A 25,064-nucleotide genomic window follows, 5' to 3' on the forward strand; every position below is an offset into this window, starting at 1 on the left:
TTGGGAAGAGAAACAGCTAAAAATATGACATTGAACGCAAATTCGTTCCCTGGTATACAATTCTGTAAGCCAGGGATATGTACATATAAATGGGCATAGCTAGTAATGTAGGATAATTTGAGAGAACCAATCTTCTCGTCTTTGCCGGATGAGTTCAACAAACTGCTTTTTATCCCCCACGCAGACGTTCCTTGACCATACCCCGCCTAGGAGAATGGGGGGAAAGGGATAGCAAAGATCCCTGGAGATATCTTCCTTGTATAGGATCTGCAAGAGATTGGTCTCGGCAATCAGATGAGCTGATGCCAGCTGTACATGAAATGCGGGGAACTTCACAGAAAGCGCTTCAGGGAGGTATTGGCTTTGGGCTGTTTGAGATAGTCAACCTGAAAGATAGGACATAATGATCAGCAGTTTCTCTTTCAATGTGCTGCAATGGTCATGCTTTTGTTATTCTCAACACGCTGATACAGTGTGCTTGACTGGATAGAGCTGGACAACACATTACTTGGAGTGCGTTGGATCAATGTACTTTTTGACAAAGATGAGTCTGATGTTAACCACCCTCCAGTACTTGAACTCTGTCTCCGCGCGCGGGGTCAATGTAGAAGGCTATTGGCTGTGCGTATGGGTTGAGATGGGGAAATTGCCTCTGTAGATACTTCCATGGGCACACAAGCACAGCTATATAAGGCCCCTCTGGTAGGTCCCATCAGAAGTCTGCTTATTCCCTCGAGCACTTTCTTCACAATCATTCTCAATTGCTATATTGTCAACATATTCAGAGTCATGACTATCCCAGACGAAGTTGATATCATCATCTGCGGTGGCGGCAGCTCGGGATGTGTCCCTGCGGGCCGCCTCGCGAATCTTGATCACAACCTGTCTGTTTTGTTGATTGAGGCAGGCGAGGATAACTTGAACAATCAATGGTGAGAATGCCGAGGCTACCAGTCTTAAAGGAAGTATTCTCATTTCAACCTAGGGTGTACCGCCCGGGTATATACCCGAACAACATGAAGCTTGATTCAAAGACGGCATCATTCTATCACTCCAGGCCATCTGAGCATTTAGATGGTCGCCAGGCTATTGTTCCATGTGCCAACATTCTTGGAGGTGGCAGTTCTATCAACTTTATGGTAAGTGATACCTACCTGACAGTTTGACTCAGTGATCCTAAGCTGAATACATTAAAGATGTATACCAGAGCATCCGCGTCCGATTATGACGACTTTCAAGCAAAGGGTTGGACAACCAAGGAACTTCTTCCATTGATGAGGAAGCACGAAACATACCAACGTGCGAGCAATAACCCGGAATTGCATGGCACTGACGGACCCATCAAGGTTTCATTTGGGAACTATACGTATCCGATCAAGAATGACTTCCTTCGTGCTGCTGAGACGCAAGGAATTCCCTTCACTGATGACCTGCAAGACTTGAAAACTGCGTACGAGCTCCACGATAGATCTCCTATTTTATCTTACTAACGAAGAGTTGTAATGTTACAGCCACGGTTCGGAACACTGGTTGAAGTGGATCAACCGTGATACAGGTAAGAACAAAGGTCCAACTTTGCATCCGTATCATTACCTCTCTCACACTCAGTATTAGGACGACGAAGTGATGCAGCCCACGCCTATGTCCACAGCACCCGAGCCAAGTATAATAATCTCCATCTCCAATGCAATACCAAAGTTGAGAAGGTGATTGTTGAAAATGGTCGTGCTGTGGGAGTTGTGACAGTCCCAACTAAGCCTCTTGACGGCGGAGAGCCAGTTCGCAGGGTCTTCAAGGCCCGAAAGCAAATCATTATTAGTTCGGGCACACTGAGTTCTCCACTGATTCTCCAGCGGTCCGGCTTTGGTGACCCTGAGAAGCTGCGCCGGGCTGGTGTCAAGCCCCTGGTCAACCTACCAGGCGTCGGCCGAAACTTCCAGGACCACTACCTTACTTTCTCCGTTTATCGCGCTAAGCCCGACGTCGAGTCCTTTGACGACTTCATTCGTGGAGATCCCAAAGTTCAAAAAAAGGTCTTCGATGAATGGGATAAGAAGGGTACCGGTCCATTGGCCACTAACGGTATCGATGCCGGGGTCAAGATTCGGCCTACGGAGCAAGAGCTCGGCGAGATGAAGAAGTGGCCTACCCCAGACTTTACAGAGGGGTATGAGTCGTATTTCAGGAACAAGCCTGATAAGCCTGTCATGCATTACTCGATCATTTCTGGGTAAGCATCTCATTTGCTTCGTTTTGAATGCCACGAGGCTAACCCACGGATAGCTGGTTCGGAGACCACATGCACATGCCTCCGGGCAAGTTCTTTACCATGTTCCATTTCCTGGTATGGTTCAAAGTCACTAAATCAGATCAGCCAGTGCTGACAACATAATAGGAATACCCCTTCTCGCGTGGTCACACCCACATTCAGTCGGCTGACCCTTACGAAGTCCCGGACTTTGATGCGGGTTTCATGAATGACAAACGTGACATGGCACCTCTGGTCTGGGGATATATTAAATCTCGTGAGACCGCCCGGCGCATGGGTTCGTACGCTGGAGAGGTCACTGCCATGCATCCTCAGTTCGCCTTCAACTCATCGGCACGGGCGCAAGATATGGATTTGGCCACTACCAAGGCATATGCCGGCTCGAACCATATTTCTGCTGGTATTCAACACGGTATAGTCTTCCTTTCCAGTCGAGTTATCCCGTCCGTCCAGCTAATCAAATAATATAGGTTCTTGGACCACTCCATTGGAACCCGGAAAGCAGCCTTCGGCTTCCACTCTCAACTCCAATAGACACGAAGCTCGTCCTTCGCTGGAGTACACCAATGAAGATATCCAGCACATTGAGAAGTGGAGTAAGTATCAAGCATAGTAATTGGTAGCCCCGGATCATATTGTCTAACGCTTTTGCTGCAGTTTCCCGCCACGTTGAGACAACTTGGCATTGCCTTGGCACATGCAGTATGGCTCCGCGAGAGGGTAATTCCATTGCACCCCATGGAGGTGTCGTTGACGAGCGCCTCAATGTTCATGGTGTCAAGGGCCTCAAGGTTTGCGACTTATCTATCTGCCCCGACAATGTGGGCTGCAACACTTTCAGCGTGAGTGTTATGTTTGTTGGTTTCTCTGGATTTGGCCAAATACTAACTATTATATCCGATAGACCGCTCTCCTTATCGGTGAAAAGTGCGCAGTCTTGGTTGCGGAGGACCTTGGCTATTCTGGGGCCGATCTGGATATGAAGGTCCCTACTTACCATGCTCCAGCAGAATTCTCCAATCTTTCTCGCCTTTGAGTGTCTTTTTTTGATGTGAACCGAAGAACGTGTTCTAGGATATTTCATTCTATTCGGCGAGAAGAAATTCCGCCCTCATTGTCAAATTGAATTAACATAGCCATTTCACTGAACAGCCAATCTGAAAATAAAGAACCAGGTAAACCGACTTATATTACCTAGACGTCATAGAGGAATTCAGAAACGAGAGGAAGTGGAGATAGACAGTTGAAGGGAAGATGGCATTTGTTATGTGTATGTATGCCTTCGGCCGCTAGTGTTGGTGCCTCAGTTTAGTCTAGACCAGGTACATAACTAGCCGTCTTACAGTACCCATACCATACCATCCCACGGCTAACAACTGTTAGTTGACTATGGACATCTTCCAAGGTTATGTAGTTACTAGCCCCCGACTCCCTACTAGGAAGTTAGTAGGAACTACTAGTACCAATCTAGTAATAGCTGACTGGTAAACAAAACTCTATTTTCCTAGGCCAAGTACAATACATGACTGTTCATAAGTTTTAGCACCCCCTAGCCCCACACCCCTGGATTATGTAATATTCTGCCTGTCTAAAACACCATAATAGTACGGCGTATAGTATATACCACCCTGGTGTGTGGCGGTGTAGGCTGTATAGGAAGGCGGTATATAGGTGGGGCTTTAGGGGGTGTTAAAAACTTATGAACAGTCACTGTACTCCGTACATCTGCAGCTGTATCAAAAATACATGTATTAAACTCTAATGCATCAGTACGGAGTACTTTTACCAGAATCTATCGTCGGGGTTCTTATTTCTTAACAACAACCATGTCTTCCCATCTCCGCGAGATCTCTGAAAATTCCGTGGCTTCCCACGACACAGAGTTGTCTGAAGATGCTCGTCTAGCGAGAGCCACAGAAGAAATGTTAGCAGTCACAGATGCTGCAACACAAGATCAAGACATACTTCGACGAACCCTGAGCGTGCGTTCCGTCATATCAACCTCTTCGAGCTTCGCAGAGCATATGCAGCGAACGAAATGGCTCCAGGGTGCTGCGCTTGTTGTGATCGGGCGAGGAACATGCGGCACGATCTTTGAGATTCCCGGAACGGAGTCTGCATACAAAAAAGGCAGCGATAAGCACTCGCTGTGGAACGACGCAAATCTGACCAACATTGCCTGCTGTGCAGTGGCAGAAACCAAAACTTCTCTTCAGGAAATATTCCCAAATATCTCGATCCCTCGTGTGCCTGCGGTGACCGGGTGGATCAATCAGAATGACTTGGAGAACTGGTGGCTACAGAACTTGTCACGATTTCCAGAGGATACTCAAACTGGATATCTTTTCCAAGTCCAGCGGATCCTGCCGCTTCCCAAGCCATCACGTGAAGCTCTCATTCGCCTCTATTTTCCGAAGAAACTGCGCCGTTCTGCATACCAAGACCCGGATAATAAGGCATGTCTTGTTCGACCATACCTTGGACAGCGAAGAGGAGAGTGGGAACTTTCTAGTCCAGCACTCAGCCTCCAGAACTTTCCTCTTTATCTCGATCAGATAGAGGAACTCCAGTTAGAAGCTACTCAATTCTCCGAAGAGATGGCTGTTGGGCTGGCTATTATCCACTGGAGGGCTTTCTTAGACGGTATGGACATGGAATTCGTACTCGGTAGTGCGACAGCAGATGGAGAATTTCCCACCGTTGTTGAGAACTTCAAGACGGTGGAACCCTTTGAGATCCCTGCTGGTGATTTTAAAAGACGGCAGGTGCATCTATGGATGCTTGACTTCGATAAAGCTGACCAGCTTAACCTAAAGGAGAGCTGGAAGTCTTGCTGTGATAAGATGGTCACAGCTGTGACAGCGAATGACCCCTATTTCCCCAACCCAGCAGCCACGGGAACTCTCGAACACAAGTTGTGGGATACATTTGAACACGCTTATCTTCTTGCTGCGTCTAATCTTCTGCATATACAGAGAGGGTTGCCAAAGAAGGCGAATAAATACCCGGCTTTATTTTTGAAAGCATGGAAGAACAGAGCTACGGAACTGGCAAAGGACACAGAGGGCAATTTTGTCGAATTTGGGTAAAATGGGGTTTATGAATGACTCCTTTTGCTGCAGCCCACTTCGGGCTGTCTTTATTCTGAGACTGGTTGATCTCGGCTGTTTCGCCACAATTTCACTGTGATTAGCGCGCTTTTTCCTGACAACCGAGCTGATTGGAACTTCACTTCTATTGTACACAGAATGGTCGGAAGCCGTCAAGCCTCCTGTTGGGGTAGATACCCTTATGGACCAGTTCTACGCACGAGAGCACGTTAACCCGGCCAGCATTGACTTCCTGTTTTAACCAGTACCTATTGATATCCATATGACAAAGCTTTGTATATACTAATGCTCCTTCTTTTATTAATAGATCAACGGTCTGCTGGTTAGCTGAGCGTTCTTGGAGTGCCCGGCGCTGGGGAGGTGATTTGAAGCGTCGAATCGCTCTACCTACTTCCAAGCAGTGAATAGCATGACTGTATCACTGGTTAGCTTATATGCATGTCGGTTTACACATTTTGTATCTCTACCCGATATGGTGAAAGGTCGTGACGACGGAGTGCGCACAAACACAAAGTAGTCTCCGTACAACAACACTGCGATGAAATTTATTTTCCTTTACAACACACCTGTTTATATTCTGTGGCTTATACTTGTTTCCGAATATTACCTTTCATCATTCATGTCTTCTCTATTGGGAGCACGCTGTTGGCTGTCAGCAACCCTACCACGGCGCCTGCCCAGTCTATATGCGAATCAAACGTCTCTGCCCAAACTGGGACGCGTTTCCTGAAAAAACCGGCATGGATGTCAACCTAGCTGAGTTTTTCTAGGCCATCGATGAAATCTATTCCAAATCAACAATAGAAGTATCCTCATCCCTTGATCCACGTCGCACTGGTACTAGCTCGACCCCCCATCCAATGATACATCCGTGCACAAGCAGTTACAAACTTAGGTACAATACCTCCTAGAATAACCATCTGCTCAATTCCTTGCCGCCGGCCATTTATTTGAGCACGTTAGTCAAAGCAGATCACTATCCGATATGTCAATCTGACGGGTTGGCTACAATGTGTTCATGGATTAGGTACGTCATCTCGATGTCATTTTATGCCAACTTCTGTTCTGTTATTTTGCCAAATATAAAAGGTCGGGGGGGTTGCAAATTTCCATTTCGATGATTTATGATAGTCTCGGTTCCTAACCAGCCTATATCCTGTCACAATGCCTTCTAAGAAAGTTCTCATTATCCTCAGTGACGCGCACTCTTTCCCTCTGAAAAAGACCCGCGGACACGATGCTGGCAAGGTTGTCGAGCAGCCTTCAGGCTTTTTCCTCCAAGAGCTCACAAAGCCGTTACACAAAATACTCGACGCAGGCCACGAGGTGACATTCGCTTCACCGAAAGGTCATGAACCCGCCCCAGACCCAAACAGCGAAACGCTCATTGCAAATGCCGGCAACTTCTATGAACGTCAACGCGCAAACGATCTTCTTGAACGCATGAAGCGCGAGAATGGGTTCAGTAGGCCGCGACCATTCAGCACTATCAGTAACAATGAGTTGGCCACCTTCGCGGCTGTCTTCATCCCGGGCGGACACGCACCGCTTGAAGATCTGGGAGGGGATGCAGAACTGGGACGAATTCTGCGTTATTTCCATCAGGAGAACAAGCCAACGGCTGTAATTTGTCATGGGCCTTACGCCTTGTTGAGTACGAAGAAGGCGGGAGATGGGTCATTTGTTTATGATGGGTACAAAATTACGTCGTGGAGCGATGTGGAAGAGAATATTATGGAGACATTATGGGGTGGGGAGGTCGAGAAAGTTGAGTCAGCATTGAGGAATGAAGGTGCAGTCATGGTGGAGGGTGTACATGAAATAGCCGGTGGTACCACGTTGGATCGAGAGCTGGTGTCTGCAGGTAATCCTTTGGCGGCCAATGCCCTTGGTGATCGGTTTGTGCGAATGATCAGTGTATAATATCTTGTTTTCCATCTGGCTTGGATTTGGCTCATTAGCTTGGGGCTATAATCAGGTTTCATGGCTAGCTTAAGTGTAAGCTTGGTACAATTCTTTGGAAACGAATCCGGGAGGCTACAATGATGTAACAATTAAAGCACACCTGAGCTCATATACTGCTCTAGTTCACCAAATTCAACTTTCCTTCATTCATACTTCCAATATACCTCGTTTTAAGTATTACTTACCTATATCCTTATCTTTGGACCTTGAATATGAACTACATCCGCCATTCATTTCCATATGCAGCAGTGAGACAGCATATCCGCCCATCTGTGGGACTTCGATCACCTCGGCCGACTTCTAGTCGAAGATGTTTCGCCAGCGAAAAGCCGAGTGGCCAGGCAAAAAACCCCCGGTGGTTAGTCTCCATTATAACATATGCTGCACTAATTGCATCTGACTTACACTTCATCGTTCTCAATAGGCTACTGATATCAATTGGTCTCGGGCTACCAATATCAATCTACCTGTGGCAGAGAGGTGATACAAAGAAGCCTAGCAACAAACCTGCTACACAGCCACGCGGGGCAAACCAAGAGTATACTCAGGAATCAGAGGCCAACCAGGTCGGAGGACAGAATATCAACTCGGGATCTTCTGGTGGTGATGTGGTTTGTTATTCCTTCTCATATTGTGTTGTTAGGGCCTGGTTCGCGTTATCATCATTTAACGAATCCAGGGTATTGAGAGAATGCATATCTAACCTTTTCACATAGCCTCGAGGCATGGGTGCGCCCAATGGCCCCGGAAGCATATCAGTCAAGCAGGAAGGCCTCTCTAATGCGGATACCATGAACCCATATGTGAACGAACCAGGTAAGAGTAAAAAGGGCGAGGGTGAGACAGACAGTGTGAAAGCAAAAGGGACTATTAGGCCGGATAGACCTCAGGTGTAGTCTGCGCTAAAACCTATCGTCACCGGTCTTGAATTTTAATATGCGCGCTATATGTATTGCTATATGATTTTGTTAGGTTACCTCACATCGCAGGGCTATGGAACAAAAGTGGCCGAAGTTGAGCCGTTCTTGAAGATCTCTATCAGTGATTTCCTTTTGCCGTTAGACTATCTTCAGGGCTACCTACCTATCAAATCATGAGCTAGTAGAGCGAATGACTCTAAGCGGGGCACCAGTCAGGCGGGGTACAAAAGTCAGCAATTTTTCGCCCAACGCGGTTTACTTCACTTCTCCCACTTTCCAAATATTATCGCTGAAACAACAAATTACTTCGATCAAGGTATGTTAGGGCTGTGTTTTGTTTGCATCTCTCGTGGGGACCTTGGTGGTTGCTGACTCCCCGTCAGATCTACTTCATCAGTCATCAACAATGAACGGACACGCTGCCTGCCCCAAGTGCGGTGTCGCCGCTGACGGCACTGGAAAGAGCTGTGGCGCCTGCGGTGCTGTATGTTGATTCTACAGTACTGCTGTGCGAGCTTATACTAACCCATATTAGACCTGCCCCGTTTAAAACATCCCTCGGGGTGTGGATCAACAGTATCGGAGTTGAGACTGTTTGTGGCGTAACGATGGCATGAGGAGCCAGGGCATGACTTGGATATCAATATGTTCATAGAAATGATATGATGACAACGATAATGAACTCAATATATCCGAAACCAAGTAGAATTGTTATGTACGAAAACAAAAGAAACGACGTGAAGACATTTCCCTGGAATGAAAGAAATGTAAGACTGTTCCCAGCCGAGAAACAACCATCAGGATATAGGGTGCGTGATAAGAATACCTCCTTGTCTCGTTCTTCCTAAGCCAACAGCCAGGCCTGGGACTCCAAAATCACCATCACTCCAGTAGAGGGTCACCAACATCCCACTTCATCACGGACCAACTATACACCGCTTAGACAGGTCCAGCGGTTTTGCGCCACTGGGACCAAACACCGATCAAACTGCTGACGGTACCTGCGATACCGACGATGCCATCGTCGAGGTTAACGATACCAACGGCAGACAAGGGTGCAGCCAGATCGCAAACATCGGAGATGAGCTGTATCCGAGCAGCAGAGAGCTCCCTAATAAGAGTATTAGCATGCCATCCATTTCTCATTCTGGTAATAAGAAACCCATACTTCTCAATCTTCTTAGCCTCAACAACACCCTCGCCCTCCTTGCGGTCAATAGTCTTCTCCTTCGCCTGGAGACGGATGAGAGTGTAGACACCAGCCACAACACTGAAAGCCAGACCAGTGCCCCAAGAGCGGTAGGCGGATTGCTGCACCCGCTTAACGGAAGGCAGCTTCCGAATGCCAACCACGTCGATGACTGTGATGGCGTCGAGAGTCAGGTAGCTGGCATAACCGAGCTGGCGACCGATGGCCAGGTAGCGCAGGACCGGGTCGACGGGGTTCTTGTTATCGAAAGCGACGGCGGCAGCCTTGAGATGCTCGAGGAATTTGCCGAGACGCATAATCTTGCGAGTCGTGCCGAACTGCTTCTTCACGGCATTGTAGGGGTCGATCGCGGACTGCGGCTTGTTTGTCCGGTATAGGTACCACGCATAGAAGCGGGAGAAGTATTGAATAGTGCGGAGAAGCTTGTCGCGGCCGGCTACATGTTGCATGGATTATTAGCTTGAGTGGTCGGGTGAGGACGGGGAGAGCTCAGCTGAGCTTCTCGGCCGAATGCTCGCCACACGGGGGTTTTGCTGCAGCCGTAATAAATGGGCGTCTTTTCTTTCGTGCACAGATAGAGGCAAGGGATGTTGCTTTTTGGACTCTGGGGATGTATCACGTACCGGTTGTCGCGACGAAGCGTAGCCAGTGCGCCAGCGCAGGGTGGTAGATGAGAGTGTTAGCGACCATTTTGTCTGTTGCCAATGAAAATTAAGACAATGCAACTTCGAACACCTGAGGATGAAGATGTCAAGAATTAAATGTGATAGTTCACAAGGGAAAAGGGAGTCGGTAATTGACCGGCGTCTGGGGCCGGAAGACCGACCTCGGCTGATCTCGTGTGTGTGGGGGAAGATCCGGAGGTAAGATGTAATGTATTTACTATTATTACGACATTCATGGCATTTTAACCCCTACTTATCATGCAATTCTTTGAAATACCTTGAAATTCTTCGGTATTTTTCACATGAGCCTGCGTCATCCCATTCTCCCGACATTCATCTTTATCTTTTATGCTTAAGACGGACCTTCGGACCTTATATACAAATCCAAACTACCTTCCAATTGCATCCGGGCACAATCTTAGCCCTTTCAGAATATATCCCTTTAACATTGTAATCTTAACGATAGTTGTAGTTGTTGTCAGCATTACTCTATCGCCAAAGGGAGTGTGGAAGGGGCTATTTGCTACATCCCTGGTCTGAGAGACGACAGGCATCCAGATCGGAGTAATATTGGAAGGGGACCGTGCAGTAAAGCTAGAGTAAGTCCGGGGTAAAACGCCGGAACACAAAGAGCAATATCCCAAGTATCTTCACATGTTGCAAGTCTTTGGGAATACACGAGGATATCAGGAAGCAACAGTCTCAAAATGGCTGCGACTGTTTTACAGTTTAGGGTCCGGACCACTGTAGCAGAAAAAGAAAACGAAGACTGGTACATAGTGGAGCCGTTTTATTTGTGGGTAATATCGAAGTCCCCAACTTGAATTAAATTGTTTGTCAAACAAGTCAGGAATTCGGCTTCTGTCCTGCGAAATGCATCACTGGCAGATCAGATAGGATACCCCCTCGTTCCTCTCATACATTCATGGGTCGTGTCGCAAGGGCAGGGGGTGGGTGGGATATTTCAAGTCGCAAGGGCCGGGTAGTCGCTGTCTCGTCAATGGTATCTCGTTTACTGGTTGTGCGATGCCGCGTATGGATGGAGTGTGTGGGATTAAGTAGGGTTGGTTAGAACACAACAGCCCAAAAGGGTGAGCAGGTATGTGTTAGGCGCGGTAGGGCTCGGATTACTGTTGTTCGCGGGTGTCGGTCTGGCGGTTATGGTTGCCCATTTCCGTGGTATCGTAGCCATTAGCCTCGAGATAGTCGCGGAACCTGGTATCCTCTAAAGTAATGGTGTCCTGGGAAAAGGTGAGCATATAAACAAGGTACTCTATCTGCAACAGTTCATACCTGGTTAATCTGCGGCATCATGAAAAGGGCCATAAAAGCGGCCAAGATACACAGTGAGCTGGAAACGAAGAACGGGTCCTGGCCTGCGCGGGTCGCATTGGGTGCGTTCTTTTGTATAACTGGAATCACGTAGGTGCCCACAAAAGCTCCGACCTTCCCGATAGCGGCAGCATATGAGTAGTACTGGCCACGGATAGCAGTCGCGCTGGTCTTGGCGGCGCAGAGACCGATGTTGTCGCCGGGTCCCATTTCACCGAGAGCAGAGAAGATTCTAGTTTCAAAATATTAGCATTGGCAATTGCTAGCGTCTAACGACTCTGTTAGCAAACTTACCCGAATACGACAACAAAGGCTGCCACGTTTTCTGGGGTTGCAAGCCACTTGTAGCATCCGGCCATGATGAACCCGATGATGCCCTGGAGCCCAACCCCAAGGGCAAGGGTGTAGCGAGGGCCAATCCAGTCACTCACAAAGGCTCCAAGGGCGGAACCTGGAATGTAGAAAGAATTGACCACGGTAGTCCAACCGAAGCTCTTCCACAAGGGAGCCTTGTCACCTAAGATGATCTGTAGCCAGGCTGAAGAATAGATACCGAAGCTGTAGGAAGAGAAGTCGTAAAGGAACCAGATAATAGAAACAACGGCCTATACATCCAATCAGTTAGTTGGTCCATGTCTGCAAAGGCAACACGTCGGTGGGGGTTGTTACCAAGCGCTTCCAGTAGAATCTAAACCCGTTAGTCAACGAGTCCAAGCAGTGGAAAATGTTGTACTCACTTAATAATCAGCAAGGTCGGAAACTTGTGCATGCGCTCCCGGTTGAATTCCTCGGGCTCATTCATCTTCAGTCGGAGGTACATCAAACTCAGAGGGGGGATTACTCCCAGCCCCAGTGCCACACGCCAGCAAGCATGCAGATGCTTCTCGGTGAAGATCAGGACGAGAATCATAGACACCAAAGCAGCAACCACGAAACCGAAATCAATCTGGAAGTTGGTGAACATGATAAACCAGCGATTGCGATGGCCGCTCTTGAGCTCTCCGGTGTTCTCCGCAGCGCCGACTGACCCAGCAGGGTATTCTCCGCCAATGCCAATTCCCAGGAAGAAACGGTAGGCCGTCAAAGCAGCAAGCATGCCACCCAGGCTGCCGCCAGCTCCATAGGAGCCAGCACCGAGAGCTGCAAAGACAAACAGGATAATGGTGGAGATCATCAAGGACCACTTGCGTGACCAGTGATCACTAGTGTATCCGAATATCAGCATACCCACCACAGTGCCGGCAAAAACAATGGAAGAGACATTCTGTTGGGCCGTCGATTTGGTGTATTCATCCCCGTAAATCTGTTGCAGCATAGTACCGACGGGACCAATGACCTAGATCCAAGTGTGTCAGTAAAGAACGAGTAGCATTGAAGCTGCGGGGCTGCATCCACGAGGATGAAACATAACATACCTGGTTCAAGTAACCGTCAGAGAAGAGACCAGCACCACAGGCAATAGTGGGCCAACTCCGTTCCCAGCGCCCTTTCTTCGTCTCGTCAAGAGACGGCAGCTCGACAAGCTGCTCCTCGAGGGGACCACTGCCCTTCTCAGGCATCTCCTTGGAGTAGGACTGATCCTCGGCCATTGCAAGGGTGAGGAATAGCAACGAGCACTTTGGCTGTGTTTACGCGGCGAGCTTGAGCTTCCCTGGAGGCAAGGATAGCAAATTTGGCACGCGCCCAACGATATTTACTGTGTCACGCGATCGCAACAACAAGAGCCGCGTCGATCGAGGGGTTCTTATTCTCTCAACCGAGGAAGAAGAGATTAGAAGCAGAGAGAAAAGAGAGCGACACCTACCTATAGGGGAAATAAGATTGTCAATCCAAAAGAATAACTATTAAAAATATATTAGTAAAAAACAAGAAACGGGAATAGCATCACTCTAACTCGCATGGGGACAAGTACCGGGTACCTATCACAGAGTAGCAGCGCACGCGTTAAGCCAAGTATCGGAGACCTAGTGGAACCCGGCCCCCGAGCTTGATCATTCTAAGCATTTAGCTTTGAGAATTTCAGAAGTAATATATTTGTAGGCCAATGATAGACACCATAAATATCAAGGTCCATTCCCCAGCCAATCGTGTGTCCGTCTAGAGTGACCGGTCGGGGTAGGTTGCATCCAACAACATATAGTCGGCCACTCCGAACGTTCTACCTACCGTAAGGCGATGAGTTGATATCGGTATCAAAGTGAACACGCGGCTTCCTGTTCGCATCAGATATGAAAACCAGTTAGTTATCTCAATGGTGTGGATGTTGATAGAAGAGTGCATTTTCTATGGCGCACGTCCGTTGGTAGTTCCCCGTGGAATTGTGGCTACCTATTTGTGTGGAGTAGTCTCACATGAAAAAGTTTTTGAGGCTGGGATCCAATTCCCTAAAACAGTGAGAGATACATGCTCTAACCTTTGTTTGCTCAAGTTCGCCAAGCAGGTAATGGACCTTCGAAGGGTTTCCATGATTTCCATGATTTCTAGGCATAAAACGGTTCAGCCCTATGTTGTATATCACCACCCATACCATGAACCCTCGGTTTGAGTCTTGAACGTAATACAAACACATAAACCATGCAGTTGTAATTATAATTGATTTCTTATAGCCCAAGCTAAGACATGGAATTCCTAGAATCTCCAGTCTGAATCTTCAGTCAATGCGAGTACTATAACGCCGAGACAAGCCAGATATATTACAAACGTGTATCTCTCTCAAAAGTGAGACATAAAAGTAGAAATCTTTCTTTGGCATAGAGGGACAAGTATAATTTGAACCCTGTAGATGCGACCGGGGTCTTGCACAAGTACAACATAGATTATCTTAGACGTTCGAAGGGAGAAGGCTAAAGAAGGCTCGGCACGGAGAAACATTCCGCCAGCTGAGCTCGGGCTACGGTGATGCACCTTGACTTGATCTCATCCCCAGACATCACCAGCTGCCATCTTTCCCCTGCTCTATTGCATCGTTTTTTAACACTTGTGGGAATCCTGTCAGCATCTCCAGTTTCCCATCGTCACCATGGGGTCTGATCCACAGTACATCAAATTCCCCAACCTCTCCATCGCCCAACATGTCTTCAATCTCTCCAACCCAGCATGCGCGCCAGCTGTCCAGCAGAGCTCATTGAAGAAGCTCCAAGAGGTTATCTTGGAGAACAAAATGGCCCCCTTCTACCGGCATTTAGCCCATCCCACTGAAGGCATCTTAAACAACTCCGGCGAAGGCGTAACACAGCACCCACACAATGGGGGGAGCTCAGCGAAGCCTCTCATCACGTCCAATCTTCTTGCGTCTCGCAAAACACCGCTAAAGTTCGATTTCCCTTGGGACGAGAATCTCTACCAGTCTCTACTAGAGGATAACAAGAAAGAACTGGAGACCTTCCAGAAGGAGGAAGATGATGCGGAAGAGGCTGCTGGGGAGACTGAGGTACAAGCTGCGCGCGGGAAGCGAGCTGAATTCTGGGCTCGCGTGGGAGATAAGGTGAGAATCTTTCGTCCATGTTTTGCTAAGCTGCTTGGTTTTGTTGGCTGACACTAGTATTTTCGATAGGACAAAGCTGTTGAATCCCACGAAGCGCTCCTCGAAAAGACCGGATTCCTGGGCACCAAGATTGATCTGGTAATGGCTATGCTCCGCATCGGACTCTTCTTCGGCGACCTTCTGTTTGTGAACAAGACCATTGAACGAGCAGAGACCTTGGTGGAGAGTGGTGGAGACTGGGACCGTAGAAACCGTCTCAAGGCATACAAAGGGTTGCATTTGCTCACCATTCGCTCTTACAGCCTTGCCGCTCCCCTCCTTCTCGACAGTCTGTCTACCTTCACAAGCTACGAACTTTGCAGCTATTCTTCGCTGGTGATTTACTCAGTGCTCGCGGGATCCTTGTCCCTCAAGCGTGTGGATTTCAAGGCGAAGGTAGTAGATGCACCAGAGATCAAGGCTATTCTTGGCTCTGGGGAGGACCAACTGGCTGCTTTGAGTGGGGAAATCTCCTCAGGCCCCGGTGCCCGGGATGAGGAGATGAAGGATGCAACTGCGTCACTACCCACACCCGCCGGTGCCAAGACCGCTGTCAACATCTCATCTTTCTCAACGGGATCCGGTGTGCCAGTAGAGGCTGAGGTACCTGTTGATTTCGCACCGCTCGCAAATCTGGTTACCAGTCTCTACAACGGCAACTACCGCTCGTTCTTTGTGGCACTCGCGGCCGTTGAGGATCAGTTCCTGACACAAGACCGGTATCTACACGAGCACCGGGCCTGGTTTGTTCGTGAGATGCGACTGCGCGCCTACCAGCAGCTTCTTCAGAGCTACCGTGTCGTAGCGTTGAGTGGTATGGCCAACGACTTCGGTGTGACGGTAGACTACTTGGACCGGTATGCGCTGCCTAAATTTCTTCAAATATCAAGTCATTTGCTGACCATAACCACAGGGACCTTGCCAAATTTATTTCAAACAACCGCATTGCATGCACCATCGATCGTGTCAATGGTATCATTGAGACGAATCGACCAGATGACAAGAACAAGCAATATGCTGATGTGGTGAAGCACGGTGACTCTTTGATTACCAAAATCCAGAAGTACGGCCAGGCTGTGCGTCTTCGGGGAAGTGAGCGAAGCTAAAGTGATACATCTACGAACTTGGAGGCATTCGAAGCCTCACAACCACAACCTATGATCAACTATGTATGCCCGAATGGACAATCTTACTTGCCGCGTGTTCTCAACCCCAGACCCCGTAGACTATGACATGCCACCCATGGCATGACATCCATAGACGATCAGTCCCTTGACTAGAAGACCACGGTTAGATCCTTTTAGATCCTTCGAAGGTTAAACCCCCGCACTGGGCACGGAAAATGGGTCGACATCGGGCAACCATCTGACCTGACTTTCCCTCGGAGAATTATCGTCGATCGATCGTGTTCCCATGCATGAACGTACGCGGTAGTTCTCATCATCGACCAAATAACCGCCGTAGCCACATCTTCCGTGCCCAGGTGGTCTCCTTGACTCTAAATAGTTCAACACCCTTATCGTGATCCGCCGGATGTGGAGAAATGCTGACTCACAGGTTCACCGCCAAATGGCCAAGGCCATTTTTTCCTCCCTTCTTCTCCCGATCGCAATCGGACAATCACGACAGGGGTTCGTGCTAAAGGGACTTTTTTAATTGACCAATCTAATCCTTGATTGACGATTCGTCCAAATGTCCTGGCAATATAAGCTCGCATCCAGCGTGCGGGCCTTTCCGCTACGGGCACAGACTAGCCGGCCGCATAATGGCCTCCTATATCGCCCGGCCGCACGTGCCGCTGTGGGGTGTGTCTCTGTCAGTTCAGGTACGTTGGATCCCGAGATGGAGTTTCCGGCAATCCTTCGGTATTGACCCGTTGTTCTGCGGTGTAATTACTCGTTTTGACCGAATCCGATTCTGTCTCCGCGGCCTTTATATATTTGGATCTCCTCTTAGTTTTGGGGATACTAGTCTACTTATTCTGAATCTCACTAACCTCCGGGTCGAACAGAGTCCATCATGACTCAGACAGCCTCATATAGCGCGCAGCGCAACCTGTCCACCCCGACCCCTAAGTGCCTAAACGTCGATAACATCAACCAGAACGTTAGGGATGCTAAGTACGCCGTGCGCGGTGAATTGGCCGTCAAGGCTGAGACCTACCGTCAGCGTCTGATTGATGGCGACAAGTCCCTGCCATTTGACAGCGTCATCTTCGCCAACATCGGAAATCCTCAGCAGCTCGATCAGGTGCCCATCACCTTCTTCCGCCAGGTCCTCAGTCTCGTCGAGAACCCATTGTTGTTGGAGAACGCCGAGGTCCTCAAGAAGTCATTTGGATATAAGCAGGATGTGATCGACCGAGCCCGGGTTCTTTTGGCCAATGTGCAGAGCGTTGGCGCCTACAGTCACAGCCAGGGTGCCGCGGGGATCCGGGATAGCGTCGCCAAGTTCATTGAGAAACGTGATGGTTTCCCTGCAAACCCCCAGGACCTGTTTTTGACTTCGGGCGCCTCGTCGGGTGTGAACACCATCTTGAACGTCATCTGCAACGCTCCTAGTACTGGTATCCTGGTCCCCATCCCTCAATACCCTCTTTACACCGCAACCTTGACGCTGTTGAATGCCCGCTGCGTTCCTTACCTCCTCGACGAGGAGAAGGCATGGGGTACTGACGTCAACACGATCCTCAAGTCCATTGAGGACGCCAAGGCCGCCAAGACCGATGTGCGTGCCGTTGTCGTGATCAACCCGGGCAACCCAACTGGTGCCTCTCTAAGCGCTGAGGACATCAAGAATGTCCTTGATGTCGCTGCCGAGGAGAGCTTGGTGGTCATCGCTGATGAGGTGTACCAAACCAACGTTTTCAAGGGTGAGTTTATCTCCTTCAAGAAGCGACTGCGCGAGCTCCAGCAGGAGCAGCCCGGCAAATACGACAACATCGAGCTGGTCTCGTTGCACAGTATCTCCAAGGGTATGGTGGGTGAGTGCGGCCACCGCGGTGGCTACTTCGAGCTTGCTGGCTTCGACCCCTTGGTCCAGGAGCAGATCTACAAGCTGGTCAGCATTGGCCTGTGCCCACCGGTCACCGCACAGTGCCTTCTCGAGTGCATGGTCAACTCTCCCATCGAGGGTGATCCAAGCTTCGAGCTCTACCAGCAGGAGTACACCGATATCTCAGAAGGTCTGCGCAAGCGTGCCTTTTCCTTGTACAACGCCTTCCAGCGCATGGAGGGCGTCCACCTCCAGGAGCCTCAGGTACGTATTCTAGAGTTATTCAATTTGTTGCGCATTTCCTAATCGTCTCGACAGGGTGCCATGTACCTCTTCCCATCTATTCACCTGCCCGCAAAGGCCATCGAAGCCGCCAAAGCCGAGGGCCGTCCCGCTGATGAGTTCTACTGCTTGGCCCTGCTTGACGCCACGGGTGTTTGCGTCGTCCCTGGCTCGGGCTTCGGCCAGAAGGAGAACACTTTCCACTTCCGCACGACCTTCCTTGCCCCCGGCACCGACTGGGTTGAGCGCATCGTCAAGTTCCACGCCGAGTTCATGGACAAGTACCGATGAACATGTACCAATGTACAAAAAGCCATGTAAATGTGAACTACCCATCCATCGAGATCTTCGAGCGATTGGCTGGCACCATATATTACTCTTTGTTCGTGGTTCTCTTCACGTCTATACGAAATGGGTTTTTGGCATCCATACATGTGTGGCCTCTACGACGCAATGTTTTGAATATTTGAATTTGGATATGGATCTGGAATCGGCTCGCCCCCGATACCTCATAGACTACTGACTCCATTGGGCTTGCTATTTTCGATTCTCATTTTTGGGTACTCTTTCGGGCGCCTGTGCATCGCATTTTGAATAGTGGTATACATTTCCCTTGGGGGACATTTGCATCGTTCGCTCTATTTGATATGGGTACTGCATATCTTGGGTTACGTTTTACAGAGACGAATTCTGAAAATTGATTCATTGATTCATAACAAGTTCTTGTATCTTTCCTGGTCCTGATTTCTGGTTGGCTAAGAGATAATTAGACGAATGAGAGAAGAGTATTAGAAAAAAGAATTGTGGCAGGAAGTGTCGAATTCCATTTTGTTGATAATGCGATTATCAGGTTCAGCAAATATTACCATTCACTCTCCGAGTCCAAAAGAGCAAAGCAAAGCATGGTGGTCGCTCCAGAGTGTTACTTCGGGCTGAGTCTGCTGGGACTCGGGTATATTCGCGTCACTTTGAGTGTGCTGTTGTCCATCCAACTCGCCCACTTGTTGAGCCTCGAGTATTTCAATTTTACTTGCTTTGAGACCGAGCAGCGCGACTTTGTCCATCCGATTTGGCGGAAATCGCTGCTTCCCATCCGCTCCCCATGTGTAACCCGGTTCTCCAGGACGAAGAGCTGTCCAGGCATCTGTAAGACCATTGGTCTCTACGAGAACAGCATCTTCATCAAGGACCGGGTTGAAGTCACCAGCAACCAGCCCACGGCCTGCACTACGCAAAAAAGAGGAAACAATAGAGAGCTGCCGGGGCCGGTGGGAAGGTTTGATAGCCAGAGAATCCAGATGGACGTTTGCAAACCGTACTCGGGTAGTAGAAGAAGTGTCTGTAGGTGAAGGGACGAACAGATCACAAAATAGTGCATCTCTTCCAAAGTGGCTAGGGAACGCCACCCTCCAAACAGGCCCTAGAGCAAACCTGCTCGTCTCCGAGCCGTGTCGCGATCCAAAGCGCGTCTTGGATACCAAGGTCATTGTCGTGAATGAGTTTCTGCATGGGGTGTTCTCGTGCGCGCTTGAGAACCACGATCCGCGAATAAGCTCATCGCTCAAAATCAGTCGTAAGCCCCGCTGCGAAACTTCTTGAAGAAATATGATGTCCACCTTGGATTCCAGGTGAGTAATGAATGTGAGAATTTCTGTGACGCGTTCTTGTGTCCCACCGGATAATGCGTCAATATTCCAGGTCAAGAGCACCATATCGGATGATGTATCCTCAGCGCGCTGTGGCTCTGCATCTTCATTTGCACCCACTGGATCCCACTGCTGGGAGTTGGGATCGAACTGGTGCCAGGACTGGAATTTTGGATCTGGCACGTCGGCTGGGAGGGGTGTGTCATTTTTCCAGGACATTATGCTTGACCTAACACGTGCGTAAACATCCATGGTGAGAATGAGGTTGACTGTCTAAGTACCTCCAAGGTTGCCTTGAGGTTCACCTTGGAAGGTGTGGTCAGTCTTATGATTAGTTAAGCATTAAGCCTCAGGCTGACCAGGAGTGACGTGTGCCTACATGGATGTTGTAATATAACCACATGTATGTATAGATTAATGATGATGTTCATGATTTTAGAATCCCTAATGGCACAGTGGTCTAACCTAATTAAGACAGGTCAATCTTAAAGTCGGCCCATCATCATCCATGCACGGTGGTCTCCTCGGGATGTAATTTATTGACGTCGAACATGCGGATCTGGGCCAGGTGGACGGCAACTGGAATACACCAGCCGATATTGGTTTACTCCGCACGCGTTTCTCTGACTTTAGTATGACAACAAGAGCATTATTGGAGCATATCCGAAATACACGTGACATAGGGCTAGCGCATGCTCCCTCCGAACTGGTTGGCTCTCGGTGGCCCATCGTTGTTTAAACAGTCCATCCATTAGCTGGCCGTTGCAGGGGTCATAACACGCGAGCTATACTAGAAGATACATGAACTCTCAAACATATACATCCTCCAGGCCAAGAATATCTGAAGCTTATTTCTTGTTGAACGGCCTAACGTATGGTTCCATAATTTCGTGAGTAGCTAGTGAAGTGATGTAGCGGGTTGTATAAGGGGTATATCTAGTCTACATGTCTCTCTGAATGAGGTCATAAGGAAACGCACTACAGTCGGTCTTATCTAATGCTCTGTTATGCCTGGCCATCTGGATTGCGCCCTGTACATGTATATTAGTCGAAGGGCCATCACCAACCAGGATCTGTGATTTGTTAGCGGTACGTTAAGTAAATCAAGAGATGCAGTCATAATTACCTCGTCATGTGCTAGGAATAGGGGTAACGCAAGGATCGAATCACTAATCCGAGAGTGTATCTCTGAAGATGATATAGCCTCCCTTAGTGACCCCACACACGCGATTTTGTACTGAAGGGCGAGTTGAACAAAGTATGGCCCATTATGTGGTAGAAATTGTGACAGATGGCGACATGACACGAGAAAGAGACCATTCAAAGAGCTAGCATTGGTAGCAGCAAGTTGCACGAAGTGTTTGTTTAGGTTCTGTGTACAGCTTTCCGGATGGCTAATCTGGCTACGTTGCAAAGTTGAACACGGTACAACATTTGCCATGTCTGCGCTAGGTTAGTCACCAAAATCTGCTTCTTAGGAGGTCCGTGAGAAGTAGCGGACTTGCTAGATACATCGACTTCTTCTGACGTGATAAAGCCCTACTTACAGTAGTCTAAGAGAAAATCTTCATTCGAATTTAGGCTCCTGGCAAAACTTGCGAAGGGATCTCTCCGGTGAGACTCCAGGAAGCCCAAAGGGCTTGGGATGACGGATATCGCTATCTCGGCGGCCGCTGTGGAGAATGGCAGGCCTTCGTCTTCCGAGCCACTGATAGTTTTGATTGCATGGTACTCAATGACTCTCTGTCGCCTCGTCTTGGCATGTGCCGATCGGGCTGCATGTGAGTGAACTAGTCGTCGCATTTCAGCCGACGCTACCTCGGGTACTCCGGGTTTGGATGAATGGATGAACTGGATTTCACTTCTTGTGCGGGACATTGTGGTCGTGGTTCAGCGTCTGAACGAGGGCCACTATGAATTCCACCATGAGTTGATGAGATGCAAAAGCGTGTAAACCTTAAAGCCATGACCGGACGTTGCAGGACGAACCTCGGAGCTGAACCAACCTGGAGGTATGCGTCATTTGTCAGCAATGAAGGACCTTGCCAAGACTTGCTCCTTCCCGATAAGGAATAGTGCCACGTCCCCACTCTGGCTCATAGCACAAACAAACTCATTGATAGATTGACCTTTTCCTTGTTAGTAAATCACCTACCAGAACTTCTTACACTTAACTATAAGTAGATGTGCAGCCTTTGTAAGCACTGAATGACCTTGCCAAGACTTGCTCTTTCCAGATAAGGCATCCCCCACTACTTGCCGTTGCTTCGAAGCCAGGAAATGTCCGTAGCAACAGCCAAGGAGAAAAATTGCATTCTTTCTAATCTCAAACAACTTCCACGGAAACAAGCGGGTAACGAATAGCTTAGCAATCAATCATTCAAGGTACTTATATAAAGAAGTGACCAGCCGCATAGAGGGGTGACCATCTTCAAGAGAGTCTCCCTGCTCACTGTTCCGCTGCATATCCAGTATTCATTATGGTCTCTCCTCCTATGAAAAGTTTTTTGTCATTCACCAAGACTTGGCACAATGATACTTACCCGGCTATCTCACCCACACGCCCGGAGCTTTCGATGGCCGGGAAAAACGTTGTCATCACCGGTGGAGGCACAGGAATTGGAAAGGCGGCCGCCATCGCCTTCGCCCAGGCCGGTGCTAAATCAGTTTCCATTATCGGGCGCAGGATCGACCGTCTCCACACTGCAGGGCAGGCGATCACTGAAGCCAACCCCTCGACTCAGGTCGTCATGCAGACAGGCGACATCACCGACCTCGCCTCTATCAATGCGGCTTTGGGTGCGATTGTGAAAAAGGTCGGCAGCAACATTGACATATTCGTCAGTAACGCTGGTATGCTTCCGAAAGAGGGCCCGGTAATTGGCTACCCAGAGGCAGAACTCCGGCGCACTTTCGAGATCAACACCATAGGCACTTTCCACGCCTTGAACGCGTTTACCCCATTGGCCGCCCCTGGCGCAAAGTTCTTGTACACGGCGTCTTCTATCAGTCACTGGGCTCCTCTCCCGGAGGTGCCAGGAGTATGGAGCTACGCGGCCACGAAGGGAGCGGCGCTGAAGATGGTCGACTACTATGCTTCCGAGCACCCGGACATTCACGTCGCGAGCTTCCATCCAGGCATCGTTGGCACTGAGATCAACCCGAACATCCCCGTAGGGCCAGACACGGGTGAGTCCTTTTGTTTATCTTCCAAGCCATCAGGAAGACCGATGGGTTGCGTAGCCATGCTAACACACCTTGCAGTGGAGTTGCCTGGACACTTTGTTGTGTGGCTTGCGTCGGATGAAGCTGCATTTTTGAGGAACAAGTTGACCTGGGCAAACTGGGATGTGGATGAACTCATAGCTCGGGCGGAGGAGATCCGGACATCATTCCTGCTAAGGGTCTCTCTGAATGGTGTGGACATGTAGTTGAAGCTCTGTTGTCTGACGAGTTTGAGATATGTACAACCGAGTTCATAGCCACAAGTTTTGATAAAGGAGGCGATGTTGGTTGGTTCTCATCGACAGAAATCTGATTATAGTTCTCGGAGTTCAAAAACCGATTCTTTAGGTGTATGGGACAAGACTTTCAATAAAGCTGACAGGAACAATCGTTAGTTAAAGTCAAGGTAAGGGCCGGCAACAAGACTGGAGGATGACTAAGCAGTTAGTAGTGGTGTTACAGGTTAAGGGCTGCTGGACGACCAGCTTATGCTCATAGTAGTAACTACAACAATTACGATGAGCTCCGATGGTAGGCAAGATATATATACACGGACCCACTACAACCCTAAAAGGAGAATACCAAAGACAAATGACAGAAGTAATTTGATGACGACCTGATGTGCAACTAACAATAAGGCAAATTTATTTAATTTATTAGAGAATATGCAGGGTCAGGTATTCTATTGCTTGGTAAATGCTTAGCGAACTAAGACCGAGCTCAAATGCTTGTATGGTCTAGCGATAAGCTAGTACTAGTCAGCTGCATCTGATCTCAACAAAGGGATTGTCATTGAACACAATAGTATACAGATTATGCCTCAATCTGACATGTAACTATGTTGTACTGTGACACAATGCAAAGAAGCGGTGAGCATTCGAAGACAGAAAACATACTCCGTACATACCGGATAATGTCTAGCAACTCCTGGCTTTCCCTTTCCGTTTCAGTGCTCACCCCTTGCCGCTTTTTGCTCACTAAGTAGAATTGAGCACGCCCCTGAGCAGCCTGACTTCTTCAGTGAGTATTACATAATCATATATTTCACGAACTGCTGAGAGGTTAAGTAATACCCACCTCAATAAAATGCAACAGTATATAGGGCTTGCAGTTGAAACACTCCTAGGAGCACAGGGCCTGAATTAGAAATTGATTGACCGAATGCAAGGATCCTTTGGCGTGATTACTGCCTTGGCAGAAGCCAGATAACCACGATGGTCACATTGATGATGTCCGTCCTTTGTTGATGACAGCCAAACCATCGTCCCACTTTCTGAGGCTGTCTAACAGTCGGTTAAAAAGCCACTCTGGAACTATATTGAAGATGACGACCAGAAATGGGAACGTCTGCCAGACAAATATCATTTGAATGGCTCGGATAGCCTCTTGGTATCTGGCAAAAAAGTCCGGTTTGTCGAGCTGGTTTCAACATCCATTGTAGCTATACTCTGTGATAATATCAACAGTCAGGGCGCGAACAGCACCATGGAGGTCAAAGGACTGCTGGTGGCTGTACAATGAAGACTGGATCACGCTGCACATCTTATCGGCCTTAGCCCAGATGACTTCCTCAAGGCCGAGGACCGGCGTGAGAAGAAGGGGCTTAGAGCGGCTCGACGGGTCTTATGAATATCGTTATCAATGACACTAAGGAGGATAGGAGTCTTGAGAGCCGTGTCAATGGGACTATAGTAACCAGGCTCCTAAAGAAACTTGCTGCCAACGCTGTAAATCCTCTAGTAGTTCTCCGGATCGCTTAAGCGGACCTCATTGGGGGAGATTGGATAAAATAAGAGCATGGATGAGATTTCCTTCCTTACAGTATTGGTGATAGAGAATTGGGAGACTGGAGAGGCCCCAGAGGAATGGACCGGGGATCTTGGCTAGTGGATGGCAACCGAGACATGGTCACTAGACAAAGCG

At 48.7% G+C, this 25,064-nt stretch overlaps 10 protein-coding genes across 10 annotated transcripts; 6 read left to right on the forward strand and 4 right to left on the reverse strand.

Moving 5' to 3' along the window:
• Window positions 1-789: 789 nt before the first annotated feature.
• N7518_004771 (GMC family oxidoreductase) lies at window positions 790-3,305 on the forward strand (the record flags this gene model as incomplete). The annotated part of the gene is made up of 10 exons (XM_057185698.1): window positions 790-932; window positions 986-1,139; window positions 1,197-1,450; window positions 1,512-1,555; window positions 1,615-2,230; window positions 2,284-2,344; window positions 2,396-2,681; window positions 2,740-2,865; window positions 2,927-3,111; window positions 3,174-3,305. The coding sequence occupies 10 exons, from the start codon at window positions 790-792 to the stop codon at window positions 3,303-3,305; spliced, it is 2,001 nt and encodes a 666-aa protein (XP_057042468.1).
• Window positions 3,306-4,095: 790 nt separating this feature from the next.
• Window positions 4,096-5,358, forward strand: N7518_004772 (uncharacterized protein; the record flags this gene model as incomplete). The annotated part of the gene is made up of 1 exon (XM_057185699.1): window positions 4,096-5,358. One exon carries the CDS (start codon window positions 4,096-4,098, stop codon window positions 5,356-5,358), a length of 1,263 nt encoding a protein of 420 aa, XP_057042469.1.
• Window positions 5,359-6,543: 1,185 nt separating this feature from the next.
• On the forward strand, window positions 6,544-8,240 carry N7518_004773 (type 1 glutamine amidotransferase domain-containing protein; the record flags this gene model as incomplete). Its single annotated transcript, XM_057185700.1, has 2 exons — window positions 6,544-7,296; window positions 8,061-8,240. The coding sequence occupies 2 exons, from the start codon at window positions 6,544-6,546 to the stop codon at window positions 8,238-8,240; spliced, it is 933 nt and encodes a 310-aa protein (XP_057042470.1).
• Window positions 8,241-9,203: 963 nt separating this feature from the next.
• On the reverse strand, window positions 9,204-10,164 carry N7518_004774 (PEX11 family protein; the record flags this gene model as incomplete). Its single annotated transcript, XM_057185701.1, has 3 exons — window positions 9,204-9,375; window positions 9,433-9,910; window positions 10,098-10,164. 3 exons carry the CDS (start codon window positions 10,162-10,164, stop codon window positions 9,204-9,206), a joined length of 717 nt encoding a protein of 238 aa, XP_057042471.1.
• A 1,102-nt stretch (window positions 10,165-11,266) lies between these two features.
• Window positions 11,267-13,060, reverse strand: N7518_004775 (putative MFS phospholipid transporter (Git1); the record flags this gene model as incomplete). The annotated part of the gene is made up of 6 exons (XM_057185702.1): window positions 11,267-11,380; window positions 11,433-11,703; window positions 11,766-12,076; window positions 12,141-12,159; window positions 12,209-12,807; window positions 12,887-13,060. The coding sequence occupies 6 exons, from the start codon at window positions 13,058-13,060 to the stop codon at window positions 11,267-11,269; spliced, it is 1,488 nt and encodes a 495-aa protein (XP_057042472.1).
• Window positions 13,061-14,490: 1,430 nt separating this feature from the next.
• On the forward strand, window positions 14,491-16,100 carry N7518_004776 (proteasome regulatory particle lid subunit RPN7; the record flags this gene model as incomplete). The annotated part of the gene is made up of 3 exons (XM_057185703.1): window positions 14,491-14,955; window positions 15,025-15,851; window positions 15,908-16,100. The coding sequence occupies 3 exons, from the start codon at window positions 14,491-14,493 to the stop codon at window positions 16,098-16,100; spliced, it is 1,485 nt and encodes a 494-aa protein (XP_057042473.1).
• Window positions 16,101-16,686: 586 nt separating this feature from the next.
• On the forward strand, window positions 16,687-18,561 carry N7518_004777 (putative alanine aminotransferase; the record flags this gene model as incomplete). Its single annotated transcript, XM_057185704.1, has 3 exons — window positions 16,687-16,819; window positions 17,006-18,252; window positions 18,307-18,561. 3 exons carry the CDS (start codon window positions 16,687-16,689, stop codon window positions 18,559-18,561), a joined length of 1,635 nt encoding a protein of 544 aa, XP_057042474.1.
• Window positions 18,562-19,139: 578 nt separating this feature from the next.
• Window positions 19,140-20,168, reverse strand: N7518_004778 (endonuclease/exonuclease/phosphatase family protein; the record flags this gene model as incomplete). The annotated part of the gene is made up of 1 exon (XM_057185705.1): window positions 19,140-20,168. The coding sequence occupies one exon, from the start codon at window positions 20,166-20,168 to the stop codon at window positions 19,140-19,142; it is 1,029 nt and encodes a 342-aa protein (XP_057042475.1).
• A 1,287-nt stretch (window positions 20,169-21,455) lies between these two features.
• On the reverse strand, window positions 21,456-21,794 carry N7518_004779 (transcriptional regulator family TF; the record flags this gene model as incomplete). Its single annotated transcript, XM_057185706.1, has 1 exon — window positions 21,456-21,794. One exon carries the CDS (start codon window positions 21,792-21,794, stop codon window positions 21,456-21,458), a length of 339 nt encoding a protein of 112 aa, XP_057042476.1.
• A 602-nt stretch (window positions 21,795-22,396) lies between these two features.
• On the forward strand, window positions 22,397-23,347 carry N7518_004780 (SDR family NAD(P)-dependent oxidoreductase; the record flags this gene model as incomplete). Its single annotated transcript, XM_057185707.1, has 2 exons — window positions 22,397-23,105; window positions 23,181-23,347. The coding sequence occupies 2 exons, from the start codon at window positions 22,397-22,399 to the stop codon at window positions 23,345-23,347; spliced, it is 876 nt and encodes a 291-aa protein (XP_057042477.1).
• Between the last annotated feature and the right edge of the window lie 1,717 nt (window positions 23,348-25,064).

Source organism: Penicillium psychrosexuale (genome assembly GCF_028828465.1).
Source record: "Penicillium psychrosexuale strain IBT 29551 chromosome Unknown utg000003l, whole genome shotgun sequence".
NCBI classification, from domain to species: Eukaryota; Fungi; Ascomycota; class Eurotiomycetes; order Eurotiales; family Aspergillaceae; genus Penicillium; species Penicillium psychrosexuale.